This window comes from Callithrix jacchus, chromosome 14 (genome assembly GCF_049354715.1).
Source record: "Callithrix jacchus isolate 240 chromosome 14, calJac240_pri, whole genome shotgun sequence".
NCBI classification, from domain to species: Eukaryota; Metazoa; Chordata; class Mammalia; order Primates; family Cebidae; genus Callithrix; species Callithrix jacchus.
Genome location: NC_133515.1, coordinates 96,647,076 through 96,661,847, shown reverse-complemented (window position 1 = coordinate 96,661,847; position 14,772 = coordinate 96,647,076). Strand labels below are relative to the sequence as shown.

Genomic DNA, 14,772 nt, shown 5'->3' with positions numbered 1-14,772 from the left:
GAATTTGAATCTAATTAGTCTTTACACTCATTAGTTTCATATCCTTAGACAAGCTATCTAATCTTTTTGAATCTTACCATCCTCATTGATAAAAAGGAAGGTAATAATGATACTATGTCACAAACATTTAATTTGATAAGAAAATAAGTAACGTGGAAATAACCAGGTCACTATGCCTAATATATGATATATTTAATGATCAAGCAGTTGTTGAAAAACAAAACTAAAATCAAAAGAGAATGACAATGAAGGGCCAGGATACACTTCAGTCACATTTTAGAGTGGTAGCATAGGGTCTTTTTTTTTTTTTTTTTTTTTTTAATCCGTACAAATATGGATGGGCCACCTTGCCAGGCCCAAAGCCAGAGACTTCAAATATATGAAACTCTGTGAACCAGAGGCATTTAATCCACCAAGTAATTTACAGAGAACCCTTCTCAGGAGGTTCTGTTTAAGGCTTGTCTTACAAAGTATCCTGGGGGAACAACCACCTGATTTATTTCTAAATGAGCAGTATCAAAATTGTTATACTCATGCAGTTAGAGTGAAATCCTCATTTTACATTGGTTAAAAAGCTGGACATGGTGGTCACAGAATACAAAGTTCCAGTTTTCAAGAGTGTGCTTAACCATACTCATTCTACCTTTGAAGACACTACAATGCTGATGGGTAACAAGTCGCTGCTATCTACAAAAATCCAAAAATGAGCATTGCTTTATAAAACCAAGTAAGCTTCTAAAACAGTCCCTTAAGCATGCAAATATTCAAGTCTAAACTTAGCCTAAAGAGCCATCATTATGACTTACATAGAGATAGGTGCAATGGCATTCAGCAGTATTGGTAGTTCAAAGAGTAGTTTGATGGTAACTTAAGGGTTCACAAGGTTTTCCAAAAAATCAAAAGAAAACCTTTCCAAAGAAGCTAAGTTTTAAGGGCCAATCTTCTGAAATACCTATATAATTATCCTAGAGAGCCAAAAGAAGCAGTTTCTGTAATACCAGACTGTCACCACTGTATTTCTCTTCCCTGTCCCTAAGTACTGAACTTTTTATTAAAGCCATAAGCTGCGATGGGACCTAACTTCGGTGCCCCTTCAATGTGGAACATGTGGTCATCAAAGAAGATGTGGGGCCGGATCTTCACCAAGATGGGACTTTTGGGGGCTCCAGCAAGGAAAAGAGCTTCGTCTATCTCTAGACCCCAGCGTCGAAGGGTCTTCAGCACACGGGCACCTGAACTGGCTGCACTCCTAGCTGTAACCAGGTAGGTCCTGATAGGACAAAGTAACCGTTCATTTTTGGCATGGAACTTCTTTTGCAGTCTGCCTAAATCTTCCAGAAAGCCTTTTAGGGGACCCTGTAAAAGGAACATATATCACAGCTGTGATAAAATGAGCCAAAGAAAGTGAGTGCTGAAAAGCAGAGACTTATAAGATACAATACAAAGGATATGATACAGCATGACATGCTTATGAAGCTGATGGCAAAATGCTAAAACTTGATATATATTGATGTGAATATGTTTTCTGACATGGAATCATCCTTGTATTCCTGGAATGAGCCTAAAATGACCATATGATTTAACATCTAAACCTGTATACTTTAAATATGAAAGAATATTCTATAAATAAATAAACCAGGACAACAGACATGAATTATCCATGGTAAGCTAGAATACAGGGTCACTCTAAATAAAATCTAATTAGTTACCAAAGCACTACTATTTTAATTTGCTTTTTGTGAATTGTGTATTTTAACTTCATAAAGTATACTCTTGTCTAGTTTGATGCTGTCTGGCTTGAATCCGTGTCTTTCATTTTTAACCTTTTCAAACACTTAGTTTTAATATCGCTTGTATAGAGCCTATAAATGGATTTTGCTATATGATACAATCTGAAAATCTTATTTTTAAAAACCATAGATATGTTTTAGTTCACTGACATTTATTCATATTACATATACTTGAGATTGTTTCTGTCTTGGGGTTTTTATTGCATTTTCCATGTTTTAAAGATTTTAAAGGATTGTTCAACAATTTGTGCCTTTCTTCTTTGTAGTTGTGTATCCGTGGTTCTTCTGACATTTAAGGTTTGCATTACTTCCTTCTATCAATTACAACTATAACCTTTTATAGTACCCTCAGTCCTCTATTAAAAAAAAATCCCAGATCTACTCTTTTTTTTTAAGTTTTGGTATAACTTTTCCTATTATTATTATACTTTAAGTTCAGAATGTGCAGTTTTGTTACATAGGTATACACATGCCATGGTGGTTTAATGCATCCATCCCCCCATCATCTACATTAGGTATTTCTCCTGACGTTATCCTTCCCCAATTCCCCTACCCCCTGCTATCCCTTCTCTAGGCCCCTGCCCCCACAACAGGCCCTGGTATGTGATGTTCCACTCCCTGTGTTCCATGTGTTCTCACTGTTCAACACCCACTTATGAGTGAGAACATGCGGTGTTTGGTTTTCTGTTCTTGTGTCAGTTTGCTGAGAATGATGGTTTCTAGATTCATTCATGTCCCTGCAAAGGACATGAACTCATCCGTTTTTATGATTGCATAGTATTCCATGGTGTATATGTGCCACATATTCTTTATCCAGTCTATCACTGATGGGCATTTGGGTTGGTTCCAAGTCTCTGCTATTGTAAACAGTGCCACAATAAAAATACATGTGCACATTTCTTTATAATAGAATAATATATAATCCTTTGGGTATATACCCAGTAATGGGATTGCTAGGTCAAATGGTACTTCTGTTTCTAGATCCTTGAGGAATCACCACATTGTCTTCCACAATTGTTGAAGTAATTTACACTCCCACTAACAATGTAATAGCGTTTCTATTTCTCCACATCCTCTCCAGCATCTGTTGTCTCCCGATTTTTTAATGATTGCCATTCTAACTGTCATTAGATGGCATCTCAGTGTAGTTTTGATTTGCATTTCTCTAATGACTGGTGATGATGATGAGTTTTGTTCATGTATTTGTGGGCTACATAAATGTCTTCTTTTGAAAAGTATCTGTTTATAGACTTTGCCCACTTTTTTGATGGGGTTGTTTTTTTCTTGTAAATTTTTTTAAGTTCTTTGTAGATTCTGGATATTAGCCCTTTGTCAGATGGGTAGATTGCAAAAAATTCTTCACATTCTGTTGATTTCTGGTTCACTCTAATGATAGTTTCTTTGCTGTGCAGAAGCTCTTAAGTTTAATTAGTTTTCATTTGTCTATTTTGGCTTTTGTTACCATTGCTTTTGGTGTTTTAGTCATGAAGTCCTTGCCTATGCCTATGTCCTGAATGGTATGTCTAGGTTTTCTTCTAGAGTTTTTATGGTGTTAGGTCTTATGTTTAAATCTTTAATCCATCTGGAGTTAATTTTTGTATAAGGTGTAAGGAAGGAGCCAGTTTCAGCCTTCTGATAAGGAACTTCAGCAGAGTCTCAGGATATAAAATCAACGTGCAAGAATCACAAGTATTCTATACTCCAAAAGTAATTTATAGATTTGGTGCTATCCCCATCAAGCTACCACTGACTTACTTCACAGAATTGGAAAAAAAAACCACCTTAAACTTCATTTAGAACCTAAAAGGAGCCCACATAGCCAAGACAATTCTAAGCAAACAAACAAACAAACAAACAAACAAACAAAAAACCCAAAGCTGTAGGCATCATGCTACCTAACTTCAAACTATACTACAAGACTACAGTAATCAAAACAGTATGGTACTGATACCAAAACAGATATAGACCATGGAACAGAATGGATCTATTATTTTTTATAATGAGAAATAATGAAAGCAGGGTGTTCCTTCAATGTCTCTCTAGTCATCTATTTCTTCTCCACCATCTAATTTTAGTCATCTATTTACTCTTCTTTTTGTTTATTTACTTTTGAATTATTAAATTTTGTTTGATTTGTATTTATCAAGATGACATTTCATCCTTTGATTGGCTATTGTAACTGATGATTCCAGCATACTTCTTCCATAGACCTTCTTTCCCCATATTTTTTCATTTTTTGTTACTTATATAATTTGTACATCATACAAATTTGTTCATTTGCACAGTTTTAATTTTAATCCTATGGTTAAATATATTTTATGACCGTTTGTGCCTTTGTGCTTCTAGTCCTCTGCATGTTGGCCAAAATTTGTCCTGTAGTACATATTTTCTCAAAAATATCTTATGGTAATAATCCCTGAGAATATAGCATATTCTCAACTGTATATCTGTTTCCTCTGTCCTTGAATAAACTTTTGGCTGGATATAGAACCCATGATTTATATGTAAGATCTCTCCAACAAGATCTTATAAGTAAGATCTTCACTGTTGCTTCACTGTCTTTTGCTTTTTAGGGCTGCTCTTGAGAAGTTTGAGGGCATTTTGAGTCCCATTCCACCTCTTCCACCACTTATATGAGTAGGCAGCCCAAATAATTATTTCTTCATTTGAAAGTCCAGTAATTTCACTAGGCCATGTCTCAGTTATGATCATATTCTACACCTCTATCACATAATATGAACTAGTAATCTCTAACATTTTAATCATTTAATGTATACATTAAAATACTTTGATGATTTAGTAGTTTTTTAATTTATGTTTTTATATTAATTTGCATATTTATGTTTAACATAACTCCCCCTCCCCAACAAGATTTTAAAGTTTTTCTTTGGGGATTCTACTTAGGCATATGCTGGGTCTTCTTTACCTGTTATCTATTTCTGTCATTTTTCTATATGAAATTACATTTTTAATTATTCTTATTTACAGGATTCTATAATTTCCATTTTATTATCTCTTCTCCTTGATTATTGCATTTTTACTTTATGATCTTCCTTTAAGTTTTTAAAAGTCATGACAAACGTTCAGTCATAATTATCTGATTGTGTCAACTCTTTCTTGAAAGAGCTCTTCACTGTTAATAGATTTTGTTCATTTTTTATCTGCCTTTTTCTCATGGTATCTTTGAATATTGTCAATGCCAGTTCTCTTTTTATTACTTATACTGAAGTAGATTGGTTTTTCTTGGGACAATTGGTGGGTTTCTAGGGGAAAGTCAAGGGTAGTATTTAAAGACTGACTTGTTTTCATGATTCAAAGACTCCCTTTTTTGCTGTCATGGAAACAAATTGTTTTTGTAAACATGACTTATTGAGTAATCATTTGCTTAAATTTTCATTAAGGCTTATTTTAAGAAAAAGTAAATTTACTTTCTCACAGTAAGAATCCATACATATAGGTGAAAAAATTGGCACTTTTTTTTTGACAACAGCAGCAAACTGGTAGTGACCGTTGACAGGAGCCACCCTCATTGCAGTGTCTTTGAAACACAGAGGGGCACAGTTTCCCTTGCTATTTTTAGATGATTTCCAAATGGAATAAATAGAGAATGCTGAGTTGATGTCACCACATTCAAACCAGATATCCATCTCATTCTTTTTTACTTCTTTTTTGGGGTATGTTTTATAATTTATATATTTGCACGGTGGTACAGCATATAATATATCAATAAAAATATAAAAATATTAGGGAAAGTTACAAACAACAAATACTAGGGAAAGACTGTTACTTCCACCCCAATAACAAGAAAACTCCAGACAACCTAAAAAAAGAACTTTTTCTGAGCCCATCAAAGACCTGCAATTGCAGGGTAACCAACTAGCATGAAAACTAGGGGAAAACAGGCATCTTCAAGAAGACATGGAGTGCAAGAACTGGATACCTTTGGTAGAGTGTTGTAGAAAGTTACACCAGATATCATACAAGCAAGCACAAGTAATTCAAGTAATTTCAAAAAGAGATTGACAAAGAACTAGGGTGGACCAATGAGAGAACAAAGAAGCCCTGCACAGCCACAGAGGTACACTCTTTTAGGCTTTTCTTCATGGACTTCACTAGATGCTGATGAGAAAGACTGCAGGCAGTGGAGTGAGAGAAGAAAGCCATCCTTGGTGGTACAGGCACAGAGGAGGGGAACAGTTGCCACTGGGAGCAAAGACTAAAACTCCCCCTAGTTGCTTATAACCTTAGGAACAAAGACCCTAGACTGCTAGAAGGGCTTCAAACACTGTTAACCTCCAGGTTATGAGTAAAGATCCACTGTTACTAGGAAAAGGGGACAGAAAAAAATATTCTACCTTTGGGAGGATAAGAAACTATCAAGGACTGGAACCATTAGATGTTGCCTATCACTGGGCCATGGCAAGAGCCAGGAGAATGTTCATCCTTAAGCCTGAGGGAGATAGAAGAAATAGCTGGTAAGAATGGGGAGACCTTCTTTGTAGCAGACACACAGGGAAGGCCTAAGGCTGAAAGTAGACTAGAAATCTTGAGGAAAACCTTCTGGCAAGCCACTTTGCACCCTAAGAATAGAGTTGATACCAGAGGAATTTGGATTCTGTGGGGCCATGAAGATAATCATAGCAACCACACAACCTAAAACAAGTTTAACTTCTGATTTGATTGGTTCAGTCCATTCAATCTATCACAATAATTGCTAATCCCACAATAAAACAACAAAATAAAAAGAACAATCTACTTTCAGGAGAAATTAAAAGAATGACTTAGTAATGACCCAGGTGTCATAAATGTAACGGGGGGAATTGAAAATAACTGTGAGTAATATCTTTAAATGTCTACTTTAAAAGTGGATACCATATATGAATAGACTAGTAATTTTGGCAAAGAGATTAAAATGATAAGAGAGTTGAATGGAAATGGTAATAAAAATTACTATATAGAGATAAAGAATGCCTAATGGATATATCAGTAGACTCAACACAGCTGAAGAAAGAATGAGTGAACTTGAAGACAGGTCTGTAGAAATTGCCCAACCTGAAAAGACAGAAAGAGAAAAAAGGTGTGGGGGAAAAAAGAGCAGAGCATTGAAATGCTGTGGGACACACACACACACACACACACACACACACCCGTCCTAGTCAAACCAAAGGAAATATAGACAATTATGAAGGCAGCCAGAGAAAAATAGATACTAAGGACCAAAGATATAAAATTCATGACATTTGTCATCAAAATCTATACAAGTGAGAAGACAATGGAAGAACATCTTTAAAGTGCTAGAAGAAAAACATAGTAACCTTAGAATAGTACATTCAGTAAAAATAAAATATTGTTTTTAAAAATAAATAAGATGAAGACTTTTTAGGCAAAGAAAATCAGAGTATTCAGTACCAGTAGATTTGTACTACATGAAATGTTAAATAAAACAAAAGGTCTCCTGACAGAAGGAATATAACAGAGAGAAACCTGATCTACACCAAGAAAGGAAGATCTCTGAAAATGATTACACGAAGATGAATACAAAATACGTGTTTTTGCCTCATCCTTATTTACTAGGAGGTGTTTAATTACGAAAAACAGAAATAGTAGTGGGAAAGGAAAATAAATCTTGCAGCCCCCAAGTCACTAAGCTAAAGGGAAGAGTCAAGCCTGGAACAGCTTACAGCCATCCTGCCTCCCATTCTATTCAAAGTCACCCCTGTGCTCACTGAGACAAATGCATATCTGTTTGCCTCCTTTGGAGAGGCTAATCAGAAACTCAAACCCACTTGGAGTCTTCCCACCTTTGCTTCAAGCTGTACTGCCTTTCCAGACCAAACCAATGTTTATATTACGTATGTGGATTGATGTCTCATGTATCCCTAAGATAAAACCAAACTGTGCTCTGACCACCTTGGGCACATGTCATCAGATCTTCCTGAAGCTATGTCATGGGTGTGCATCTTCAACCTTGGCAAAGTAAAATTTCTAAATTAACTGAGACCTGTCTCAGATTTGGGGCTCACAGTAGCAAAGCATAGGGAGTTTATTGCATAAATAAAATAAAAAGGTATGACAACAGTAGCACAAAACATGAGAGGTAGAGCATGGTAGCTCATTGTTGCAAGGTTCTTACTGTATATATGATGTGGTAATGTATAACATTGTTTGACAATAGATTGTGATTACTTAAAGTTGTATATTGTAAATAGTAGAGTAACTAATAAATTTTAAAAGTCATAAGCCAATAGAGGAGATAATATGGAATTTAAAAAGACACAATAAATCTATAAGTAAGTAGGGGAAAAAAGAGAAAAAGGGAACAAAGAACAGTTGGAACACATAGGAAAAACATAGGAGATAATAGATTTTAATCCAACCAAAGCAATGATCACATTAAATTTAAATGTCCTAAAAATAGCAATTAAAACACAGAGATTACCAGATTGTATAAAATAGCAGCACCAACTCTTATAAGAAAAATATAAATGCAATTTAAATATAAAGACATAGATAGGTTAAAAGTATAGAAAAATCATATCATACAAACATTAGTCCACAGAAAAGCTGGAGTGATTATATGAGTATCAGACAGATGAATATTACATAATGAAAAGGTATTACTGAATTAAGATTAATATGATATAATAATCCTAATATGTGGGCTCCTAAAAACAGATTCAAACTACGTGATACAAAACTGATAAAGTTGAAAGGATAAATAAATTCTCAAATATATTTGGAGACTTTAACACTGCTTTCTCAATAGTAAATTTTAAAAAGTAGACAGAAAATCACTGATAATATTAAAAACCCAAGCAAAATTACCTGAATTCATTTTATAACCTAATTGACATTTATGAAATACTCAACTAATGACAGCAGAATATTCTATTCAAATATACATGACCTATTCATCAAGATAGACCATATTCTGGGCATAAAACATACCATAAAAAATTTAAATAATTGAGATACGAAATATGTTTTCTAACCATAATGACCCATGGGTAAAAGATTTCCTCGTTTAGAAGTAGGTTAAGCTTTGTTTCAACAATAGAAAGATATCTGAATAAACTCCAAGTAGATGACAATTAAATAACCTACTTCCAAATGACCCATGGGTCAAAGAGGAAATCACAGAAAAATTTTAAAAAGATGTTTTGAATTAAATTAAAAAAAAATAACATCACCTATCCAAATTTGTAGGCTGCAACTACAGCAGTGTTTAGAGGAAAATTTATAGCATTAAGTGCTCATATTAGAAAAGAAGAGGGGTTTCAGATTAACAATCTCAGCTTCCATATTTAAAAACTTAGGAACAGCTGGCTTAGGAAAATTGATTAGCCTCTGGCCAAACTGACCAAGAAAAACAACAACAAAAAAGAAAAGACACAAATTACTAGTATCAGAAATAAAAGTGGGGACACATCACTAAGGATCCTACAAAAATAAAAACATAATAATAAAACACTCTAAAAATTTGTGTCAATAAATTTAGTGATTTAGATGAACAAATTCCTTAAAAAACATAAGCTCATAAATAGAAGAAAAGAATGAGAAAAGGAAGAAAAAGAAAATTTAAATAGTAGTTTTATAGCTATCAAAATAATTGAATTAGTAGTTAAAACCCTTCCAACACGGAAAACAGTACAGGCCCAAATGCTTTCTCTGAAGAATTCTACCAAACATTTTAAATAATTTGTATCACATTTTATGAGGTTAGTACTATCCTGTTACTAAAGTTAGATTAAGATCTACAAGAAAAGAAAACTATAGAGCATGAGCATGAAGACATAAATGAATAAATAATACAAAATATTGACAAATTGGATCCAGCGATATATGAAAAGGATAATAGCACATGACCAACTTGAATTAATGCCAGCAATGCAAAACTGTCTCAGCTTTTACAAATCCACGAATGTAATATACACATCAACAGACTAAAGGAGAAACCACGATTTTTCTCAATAGATGCAAATCAAGCATTAGTCAAAATTCAGCCTTCATTTATTATAAAATCTCTCAAAAAACTAGAAAGAAGGTAACTCCTGCAACCTGACGAAAGGCATCTAGAAAAGACCTATAGATAAGTTAAGAGTGAAAGACTGATGTCTCCCTAAGATCAGGGAACATGGCAAGGGTGTCCACTGTTCTGAACATCGTACTGGATGTACTAGCAAGGTGACAAGACAAGAAAGATAAATAACATACATCCAGCATGGAAACACAGAAATAAAACTGCCTTTAGTAACAGTCAACATTATTATCCACTTAGAAAATCTCAATCTATAAAATTGTTACTCATTAGGTTGCTGAAAACAAAAACCAATTGTGTTTCCACATATTAGCAAGAAACAAATAATTGTACAGTAAGGATTTAAAAAATACCATTTACGATAGCACCAAAGTATTATAAAATGCATAGGTATAAATAAAAATACAATATCTGTGTGCTGAAAAATATTCAAATGATCTAAATAAATGAGGAGAGGAGAAATACCATGTCCATGGAGAGAAAGACTCAATATTGTTAAGATATCTATTATCCCAAGATCTAGCTAAATAAAATAAAAATAAAAATTCTAGCAATTTTTCCCCCAGAAATAGACAAACTTCTTTATATGTGTGTCTATGTGTGTGTGTGTGTACATACACACACACACACACACACACACTAATTTTAATAAAGTTGAAGTTTGGTCTTAAGAAATAATATAAAACCAGAACAATCAAGATGGTATAATATTAATAAAAGGATGAATATCTATATTAAAGGAACAAGACAGAAAGTCACCCTTTTCAACAAATAGTGCTGGAACAATTAGGACATCCAGGAAATTAGGATAAGCAGGAAAAGTGAACCCCAACTGATACTTTGCACAAATATGATATTGTCAAAATAGATCATAACCCTTAGTAAAAAACCTAAAACCATAAATTTATGTATAAAAATTTAGGAGGTAATCTTTGTGGCCTTGGGTTAGGAGAAGATTTCTTATATATGACATTAAAAACACAATTTCTAAGAAAAAGTTGATAAATCTGACTCCATCAAAATTATGTTTCTGCTCACTGAAAGGCACTGAAAGATGTTAGAAGAATGAAAAGACAAGCACAGGCTGAGAGAAAATATTTGTAAAATGCATATCTGATAAAGGATGAGTATCCAATACATATGAAGAACTCTCAAAAGTTGATGATAACAAACCAAGAACCCAATAAAAACCAGCAAAAGATTTGAACTGGTACTTCAACAGAGAAGATATTTGACGGAAGAAGCACCTGATAAGATGCTCGGTATCGTTTGTCATTAAAGAAATGCAAGCTAAAACTACAATGAGATAATTTGTTTTAATAAACACTAAAATTGGTTAAATAAAAAATAAAACTACTCAATGTTACCAAATGCCAGCAACAATGCAAAGCAACAAAATCATACATTGCTTTTAGGAATGCAAAATGTTATAGTCATTTGGGAAAACAATTTGACTGTATCTCATAAAACATATACTGCTTATCACATGACCTAGCAAATCCCACTTCTAGGTATTTAAAAATGAAATGAAATCTTACATTTACACAGAAATTTGTATTCAAATGTTTAAAAGTAGCTTTATTTATAAATGTCAAAGACTAGAAATGACCTATCCCTTGAAAAGGTAAATGAATAAAGAAAACATGGTACATCCACAGAAGAGGATACTACTCAGCAATAAAAAGGAGCGAACTACTGATACGTGCAATTACATGCATTATGCTACAATAAATAAAAGAAGTCACATTCCATCCTGTACATGATTCCATTTATGTGACACCTGAAAAAGACAAAGCTATGGAGAAAGAAAGAAGATTAGTAGTGGTTGAGGGGTTCTGGAGATAGGTTACTAAGATGGCTACAAAGGGGCATGAGGAAATTTAGTGATTTTTTTTTTGAGAGTGAGTTTTGCTCACAGCAACTTCTACCTCATGGGTTCAAGCAATTCTTCTACCTCAGCCTCCCTAGTAGCTGGGATTATAGGCATGTACTACCACACCCAGCTAATTTTTTGTATTTTTAGTAGAAATGGGATTTCTCCACATTGGTCAGGCTAGTCTCAAACTCCTGACCTCAGATGCCTTGGCCTCCCAAAGTGAAAGGATTAGGCATGAGCCACTGCGCCTGGTGGAATTTAGTGATTTACTGAAATTGTTGAGTATGTATTTTAATGTTAGTGGTTATTTAACAATTATATATATTTGTGAAAACTTAAAAGTATACACTAAAAATGATACATTTACTATATATAGATATACCTCAAAAATTCTGATTCAGATACCCACATGTATTACACACACACACACACACGCACTGAGACCATTATTCCAGAATGATGAGACAAGAAATAGGGATCAAATCAGGAGATACCAGTTACTTGTCACTGTACTACACTGGAGATTGGAGGCTCATAAACTACATTCAGAGTTGTTAAATTAATCCTCTCCAGCTGTCCCATTTGCTGGTGACTTTCAGACCTCTTACATTTGACAAAACTAAGATATTGTCATGACCAAACCACCACCCCACTAGAAACATACTTGAATATCCTCAGTAGGAGTTGTACCTCTTAGATTCTTTCTCATCAATGGAATCCACCTGGCAAGTCCTTCTGGCCTTTATGGAAAAATCACTTTTTACATGAAAAATGTCATGTTTTTTAAACTGGCAGAAGGACTGCATGATAAAAGAAATTTGTTGGGTATTCCTGCAATAACTAGGATTGGGATTCACAATTTTAATTGTTTAATGGGAGAAAAAGGCAATTTAAGGAGCAAAAATAAGTGAGACTACATAAACTAGAAAGTTCCTGCAAAGCAAAGGAAACAACAGAGTGAAAAGGCAACCTATGGAATGGGAGAAGATACTTGCAAACTCTACATCTGTTAAAGGGTTAATTTCCAAAATATATAAGGAATTCTTATAACTCAACAGCAAAATAAAAACCAATTAAACTGATTAAAAATGGGCAAAGGACTTGAATAGACGATTTTCTAAAGAACACATACAAATGTCAATGAGAATATGAAAAGGCTCTCAACACATTAATCATCAGAGAAATCCAAATCAAAATCAAAATCAAATATCAGCTTTGCCAGTCAGGATGGTTATTATAGAAGACAAAACAAAACAAAGATACCAAATGTTGGGGAGAATGTAGAGAATTTGGAACCCTTATACACTGTGGACAGAAATGTAAAATGGTGTAGCCTCTATGGAAAACAGAATGGAAGTTTTTCAAAAAACTAAAAATAGAACCAATTGATTCAGTAATTTCACTGTTCAGTATATATCCAAAAGAAGTGAAAGCAGGATCTCAAAGAGCTATGTAAATGCCAATGTTTACTGTAGCATTATTCACAGTGGCCAAGATTTGGAAATAACCCAAATGTCAGAAGAGGAATGAATAAAGAAAATGTGGTATAAGATAGAACATATTATTAATTAGCCTTTAAAAAGAAGGAAATACTACCATTTGTAACAAAATGGATGAGACCTGGAAGATTTGCTAAGATGAATTCAATTATAGAGATATGCTGTACAATGCAGTGCTATAGTTAACAATATGGTATTGTACATTTAAAAACTTGTTAAGTGGGTGGATCTCATGCTAAGTATTCTTAACACAAAATAAGGGGAAAAGTAAGTTTTGGGACTGGTGGATATGTTTATTATCTTATTTGTAGTGACAATATGAGTGTATATACATATGTGTCCAAATTCATCAAAATGTATACATTAAATATGTGCAACTTTTAAAATTAAGTATAACTCAAGCTGAAAAAAAGAACAAGGTACAACATGAAAAAAGAACTGAAAAATGTTAAATCTAAAAGAAATTAGATTATTTACTTCAGATGAGAAAATACTACTTTAACATTTGTCTGGAAGTAATGTTTTCTTTGAAGTATTTTTTGTTTAATTGTTCTTTTTATTAGGGATTTCTACATTTCAATAATGGTTAATGGCTCTGAATTTCAGCAGAGTAGATTGATACAAAATATAACAATTTTCCTCTCAATAGTAAGCTTTGTTAATACTGAACTAATTTATAACACTAGGTCAACATTTCCAAAGGAGCTATTTAGAAAGAATATGAAGTTACACATACACACACACACACACACACATACACACACAGTTTAAATATTGCTTGCTTTAATGAGAGGTGACAAAGTAGAAAAACTTTTCAACTTTCAATTAGTTGATTCATACTTTTATAAATTTTTAAAAAATAACAATATTTAGGTTTAACTTAAGTTCAGGAAGAACTGAAAAAAAAAAGGACAATTAAATTTCTTAGGAAAATTGATAGAATAAAATTGAAAGACCTATCAGTTTAGATTCAGATTAAATAATATTTTGATGTTTCAGATTTGCTTTTGTTCAAAAGGTGTAAGTTCTGTTTATTTTCGACCTTGATTTTAACACTTCAGTTCATGGATGAATTGAAAGGTACTCAACAGCACTAATCCAAAAAAATCTAAATATTTAGTTTAAGTTTGATTACACCTTCATAATTTGCACTTGTTTGAGGATCATTATTTAATTCAGGTTCTTAGTTGTGCATATTTTCTCAATTAAGTGATGGCTTTCTTGAGTTTAAAGTCAAGTACAGAGATTCAATAAATGCTTACTCTAACCTATTGGAAATGACCCTACTATTCTGAGAATTTATTACGTAGAAATGGCTTATTGATAAGCAGTATTTCCTGTTACTCCCAATTTGGAGGGGGTAGACTTAGTATGATGGGAAGATCATACAAACATTTCCAATAAGATAGATAAAATAATGTTATGGCCGGGCTCGGTGGCTCAAGCCTATAATCCCAGCACTTTGGGAGGCCGAGGCGGGTGGATCATGAGGTCAAGATATCGAGACCATCCTGGTCAACATGGTGAAACCCCATCTCTACTAAAGATACAAAAAATTAGCTGGGCATG

The 14,772-nt window shown here is 33.6% G+C and overlaps 1 protein-coding gene across 4 annotated transcripts in view; it reads right to left on the bottom strand.

Moving 5' to 3' along the window:
• Window positions 1-175: 175 nt before the first annotated feature.
• Window positions 176-14,772, bottom strand: part of NT5C1B (5'-nucleotidase, cytosolic IB) — a 28,858-nt gene continuing 14,261 nt past the window's right edge. For all 4 annotated transcript variants that reach the window (XM_008981100.5, XM_008981102.5, XM_035273146.3 and 1 more), the window contains one exon: window positions 176-1,356. In XM_008981100.5, coding sequence (XP_008979348.4) covers window positions 1,033-1,356 — 324 coding nt within the window. In that variant the 3' untranslated portion in view covers window positions 176-1,032. The remainder of the gene's footprint in view (window positions 1,357-14,772) is intronic.